The following is a 5,957-nucleotide window of genomic DNA, read 5'->3' as shown; positions in this document are numbered from 1 at the left end:
TCCGCGTCCCCCCCCTATTCTCCTCAACTTCGTCCATCCCCGATTCGCCTCAACGTCGGCCACCCCCTATTCTCCTCAACGTCGGCCACCCCCTATTCTCCTCAACGTCGGCCATCCCCCATTCTCCTCAACGTCGGCCGTCCCCTATTCTCCTCAACGTCGGCCACCCCCTATTCTCCTCAACGTCGGCCATCCCCGATTCTCCTCAACGTCGGCCGTCCCCTATTCTCCCCAACGTCGTCCATCCCCTATTCTCCTCAACGTCGTCCATCCCCGATTCTCCTCAACGTCGGCCGTCCCCTATTCTCCTCAACGTCGGCCATCCCCTATTCTCCTCAACGTCGGCCATCCCCTATTCTCCTCAACGTCGGCCATCCCCTATTCTCCTCAACGTCGGCCATCCCCTATTCTCCTCAACGTCGGCCATCCCCTATTCTCCTCAACGTCGGCCATCCCCTATTCTCCTCAACGTCGGCCATCCCCTATTCTCCTCAACGTCGGCCATCCCCTATTCTCCTCAACGTCGGCCATCCCCTATTCTCCTCAACGTCGGCCATCCCCTATTCTCCTCAACGTCGGCCATCCCCTATTCTCCTCAACGTCGGCCATCCCCTATTCTCCTCAACGTCGGCCATCCCCTATTCTCCTCAACGTCGGCCATCCCCTATTCTCCTCAACGTCGGCCATCCCCTATTCTCCTCAACGTCGGCCATCCCCTATTCTCCTCAACGTCGGCCATCCCCTATTCTCCTCAACGTCGGCCATCCCCTATTCTCCTCAACGTCGTCCATCCCCGATTCTCCTCAACGTCGGCCACCCCCTATTCTCCTCAACGTCGGCCACCCCCTATTCTCCTCAACGTCGGCCATCCCCGATTCTCCTCAACGTCGGCCGTCCCCTATTCTCCTCAACGTCGGCCATCCCCTATTCTCCTCAACGTCGTCCATCCCCGATTCTCCTCAACGTCGGCCGTCCCCTATTCTCCTCAACGTCGGCCACCCCCTATTCTCCTCAACGTCGGCCATCCCCGATTCTCCTCAACGTCGGCCGTCCCCTATTCTCCTCAACGTCGGCCACCCCCTATTCTCCTCAACGTCGGCCATCCCCGATTCTCCTCAACGTCGGCCGTCCCCTATTCTCCTCAACGTCGGCCACCCCCTGTTCTCCTCCACGTCGGCCATCCCCTATTCTCCCCAACGTCGTCCATCCCCGATTCTCCTCAACGTCGTCCATCCCCGATTCTCCTCAACGTCGGCCGTCCCCTATTCTCCTCAACGTCGGCCACCCCCTGTTCTCCTCCACGTCGGCCATCCCCTATTCTCCCCAACGTCGTCCATCCCCGATTCTCCTCAACGTCGTCCATCCCCGATTCTCCTCAACGTCGGCCGTCCCCTATTCTCCTCAACGTCGGCCACCCCCTGTTCTCCTCCACGTCGGCCATCCCCTATTCTCCCCAACGTCGTCCATCCCCGATTCTCCTCAACGTCGTCCATCCCCGATTCTCCTCAACGTCGGCCGTCCCCTATTCTCCTCAACGTCGGCCACCCCCTATTCTCCTCAACGTCGGCCATCCCCGATTCTCCTCAACGTCGGCCGTCCCCTATTCTCCTCAACGTCGGCCACCCCCTATTCTCCTCAACGTCGGCCATCCCCGATTCTCCTCAACGTCGGCCGTCCCCTATTCTCCTCAACGTCGGCCATCCCCTATTCTCCTCAACGTCGTCCATCCCCGATTCTCCTCAAAGTCGGCCACTCCCTGTTCTCCTCCACGTCGGCCATCCCCTATTCTCCCCAACGTCGGCCATCCCCTATTCTCCTCAACGTCGGCCATCCCCTATTCTCCTCAACGTCGTCCATCCCCTGTTCTCCTCAACGTCGTCCAGCCCCGATTCTCCTCAACGTCGTCCATCCTCGATTCTCCTCAACGTCGGCCACCCCCGATTCTCCTCAACGTCGTCCATCCTCGATTCTCCTCAACGTCGTCCATCCTCGATTCTCCTCAACGTCGGCCACCCCCTGTTCTCCTCAACGTCAGCCATGCCCGCTTCTCCTCAACGTCGTCCGTCCCCGATTCTCCTCAACGTCGGCCATGCCCGATTCTCCTCAACGTCGGCCGTCCCCTATTCTCCTCAACGTCGGCCGTCCCCTATTCTCCTCAACGTCGGCCATTCCCGATTCTCCTCAATGTCGGCCATCCCTGATTCTCCTCAACGTCGTCCATCCTCGATTCTCCTCAACGTCGTCCATCCCCGATTCTCCTCAACGTCGGCCACCCCCTGTTCTCCTCAACGTCAGCCATGCCCGCTTCTCCTCAACGTCGTCCGTCCCCGATTCTCCTCAACGTCGGCCATGCCCGATTCTCCTCAACGTCGGCCGTCCCCTATTCTCCTCAACGTCGGCCATTCCCGATTCTCCTCAATGTCGGCCATCCCTGATTCTCCTCAACGTCGTCCATCCCCGATTCTCCTCAACGTCGTCCATCCCCGATTCTCCTCAACGTCGGCCGCCCCCGATTCTCCTCAACGTCGGCCGCCCCCGATTCTCCTCAACGCCGGCCGCCCCCGATTCTCCTCAACGTCGGCCGTCACCGATTCTTCTCCATGTCGGCCATGTTTTTTAGAAATGACAATGCTCCATTCAGTGTGTCTGTGTGTGTGCTATGGCCTGCAGTACAGCACGCGGCCAGCAGGGGTCTCCGGTGTACAGGGCGCGGAGAGTCACGTCAGGATTGAAGACAACATTTTTGCTTTTTAAAGAAATGTCTCTAAAAATAGCCGGGTCACCCCGGGGCGAATTTCTCCTCCGAGTCTGGTGGCTGAATGGATGCCGCGGAGTCTCTGGATGGAAGCAGGAAGCAGGTGGAACTCTTGCTATGGGAACTGGATCGGCAGCGGTTCATATTGGGCTCTGCGGGTTACATTTTCAGTTTTATACAAGTGATGCGGCTTTAGACCTTTCCGCAACTTCACATGCATGAAAAACAGTCCTTTGCCTTCAGAAAGTTCCCCGTTGGTTGGAGAGCTCTGGCTCTGACACAGCAGGGGGCATGTTGGACCTCAGCAGAGAGACCGCTGCTTCCATACAACACCTAGTGAAGGAGGGACTTCAAATTAAAGGGCCGGATCACTGAAACAAAAAATGACACATTTTTGGGGCTTGCTCGTCCACAGCAAGTGATACCATAGAGACATCTAGACCTCCTTCTAGCGATAGTCGCCTGGCTGTGTTTAGTCAATGACCAGGAACAGCACGCAGCAAGTGAAGTCCTACTGACATGAGAACTGCCGATCTACGCTCTCACACCAGCTCAGTGATTCAAGAAAGCACTGAATCCACGGGATCGGCATGACACTTGGGCAAATTAGCATTTTCCAGAAGGAAATCAGCAGGTACAGGTTCCTTTTCAGGTATTGTTTACCGAAATGTCCCCCCGCCCCCACCCCCCCTCATCGCAAGCATTATCAGTGTGTCAGCGCTCCATCTGTTCCATTCACACGGGTTGCAGATTACGTGTTACAGGACGATGGATTGCGTCCAGCAAACAATGATATGATATAAACAGCCGCTCCTAGGTCAGCACGAGCGGAGGACACAACTCCCCATCCGGGGTCATTGTTATTCAGCTACTCAGATCATATGGGGCTCAGTTCACTGAAGACAACACACTATGGTAGTCATGTGACTGGAATTTTCAACTCTCATTGGGCTCAGCTGAAACAAAAAAACTGTCACTTTATTCAACACGAGGATCCTTATTTTCAATAAAGTGACAGTTATATTCAGCTCAGCCCAATGAGAGTTGAAAATTCCAGTCACATGACCACGATAAAGATTCTTATCCCGATGAGAAAGCATTTTGAATGGAGCTTATTGTATCGCCTGCCTCAACCCGTACCAAGGGGAGGACAAAAACTGGGGGGGGCGGGCAACACTGGACCTCCTGTTGTGGTGGAACTTCAAGACCCATGAGGCATTGCAAGACATGACATGACTCCCAGAGGCAGATGCATGATGGGGTTTGTGGTTAAAGGAGAACTATGAGGGGGGCGGGTGCTTTTCACTCACCTCATAGTTCTAGCCGACCTGTGACAATGAGACTGTCACAGGTCGGCTCAGTAGATTGGGAGGTGAGCGAACACATACAGGCGTTCGCTCACTTCTCGATCCTGTCACAGCTCTCTGCCGTGACAGGGGAGGGGCTGGATTCCCCCCTCCCCGCTCCGATCCTCCAGCGCTGACTGGCGGAACGGACGGGGAGGGGGCGGGTACAGCTGGCTCTGCCTCTAGATAGGCAGAGCCAGCTGTCACTCACGCAGCTGGGCGGATCTCGGCATCGATGTCGGGATCCGCTCCGGCTGCGGCGTCTCAGTATACCGCGAGCTGTAGCTCCCTATATACTGAGCTTAGGGTGACGGGAGGACGCTAGTTTGTGTCCTCCCGTTACCCTAAGGCCCCGTTCCCACTGCGCAATAATGCAAATCTCGCGTTTGTCGCGCGATTTGCATATTGTGCGATATTGCGAGATTTGCCGCGCGATATCGCGTTCAAGCTTGCATTGAGCAAGCTTGAATCGCGGCTAAATCCGTTCCAAAAAGGGTCCTGCTGTAGCGACACACGACCCGCGACATGCAGGACCCTTTCCCCATTGAAAAATGCATTGGAGCGCGATATCGCGCGGTAATTTGCCGCGATATCGCGGGAATTACTGCGCGATAAATCGCTCAATGTGAACGGGGCTTAACGAGAACTATGGGGAAAAGCCCTGACCCCATAGTTCTGCTTTAAAGCACAGCTGGAGGGGCCGGTGTAGCCCACCCTTGGCCTACATAATGGAAAATCCAATGGGTGGGGAGGCTGACTCCATCATTAGACATTGTTAAGGCCGTGTCCTATGGCCGGGACTGGACATTCTGGAGAGGAATGTCGTGACCCGACATTCCTCTCTGACCGTTTTAAAAATAATCTTCACCCGTTCAATAGCCGGCCAGGTATGAGCTACTGGTCACTGCCCATGTTATTTTGAAGTGATTCCAGCAGCCATTTTCAGTCTTGCCTGATAGTAAACACCACGAGATGCCAGCTGTCCCCTTTATTCACTGGTAAACCTTCCCTAGTGCCCCTCTCTGTAACTAGTTTCACTTCACTGAGTCATCTGGGTTAAAGGTTAAATAAGCCAAACGCCGACCCCACCCCCCCATCCAATCAGAACTCTCCTACTGGCCGGTAAGGCAGCCTCGCTGTACAATAGAATGGCAGCCGAGGCGTCAGGAAAGTCAGGCCCCTAGTGACACAGGAAAACCAGTTTCAGAGAGGTGCACGGGGGATAAGTCATAGAATCTTATGGTGTGAATAGCTTATACTAAGTAAAAGTCACCTCTGCTGTAACTGATACTGGGTTGCGATGCAGCAATTCGGTATCGCGTGGCGTAAGATCTGAATGTGGTGAAGAAATCCATCTCTTCTATCAATAAGTATTTTATAATGATCGTTTGATGTCTTCCTTTGTAAAGAGAGGATATATTTCTCCCCCGCTGGGCACCCGGTGACCTCCATCCCGGCGATAATCCTTTTATGTTTCATCAGCAAACAGATAAATTAGGGAAATCCCAGAAAATATAACTTAGCCGTCCTTATCTGACAGCTCCGGCTTAGCATCCACCTCCCATTAACCCCTTGCGGGTCCGGCACTGCGCTCCTGTCCCTACAGAGGACACTGGGGGCAACGCACATGACGCATTGCATGCTATAGGCTGTATAGGCTGTGGCAGTACATGGCAATGCCGCGGCGTAGTATGGCAACATTGGCACCCAGGACTCTCAGCCAAAGGGGCTGAACATTGGCACCCAGGACTCTCAGCCAAAGGGGCTGAACATTGGCACCCAGGACTCTCAGCCAAAGGGGCTGAACATTTGCACCCAGGACTCTATGTTTTAAGGAAGAGCCTGGCTTTTCAGGT

At 55.0% G+C, this 5,957-nt stretch overlaps 1 protein-coding gene across 1 annotated transcript in view; it reads right to left on the bottom strand.

Moving 5' to 3' along the window:
• LOC108789155 (serine/threonine-protein kinase NLK2-like) overlaps positions 1-5,957 on the bottom strand; it is a 36,339-nt gene that overhangs the window by 23,537 nt on the left and 6,845 nt on the right. Inside the window, exon 4 of the mRNA XM_018559089.1 lies at positions 4,812-4,816. Coding sequence (XP_018414591.1) covers positions 4,812-4,816 — 5 coding nt within the window. The remainder of the gene's footprint in view (positions 1-4,811; positions 4,817-5,957) is intronic.

Source organism: Nanorana parkeri, unplaced genomic scaffold, assembly GCF_000935625.1.
Source record: "Nanorana parkeri isolate BGI_ZX_2015 unplaced genomic scaffold, ASM93562v1 scaffold379, whole genome shotgun sequence".
NCBI lineage: Eukaryota > Metazoa > Chordata > Amphibia > Anura > Dicroglossidae > Nanorana > Nanorana parkeri.
The sequence above is the reverse complement of the archived record's forward strand: the minus strand, read 5'-3'. Positions and strand labels throughout refer to the sequence as shown.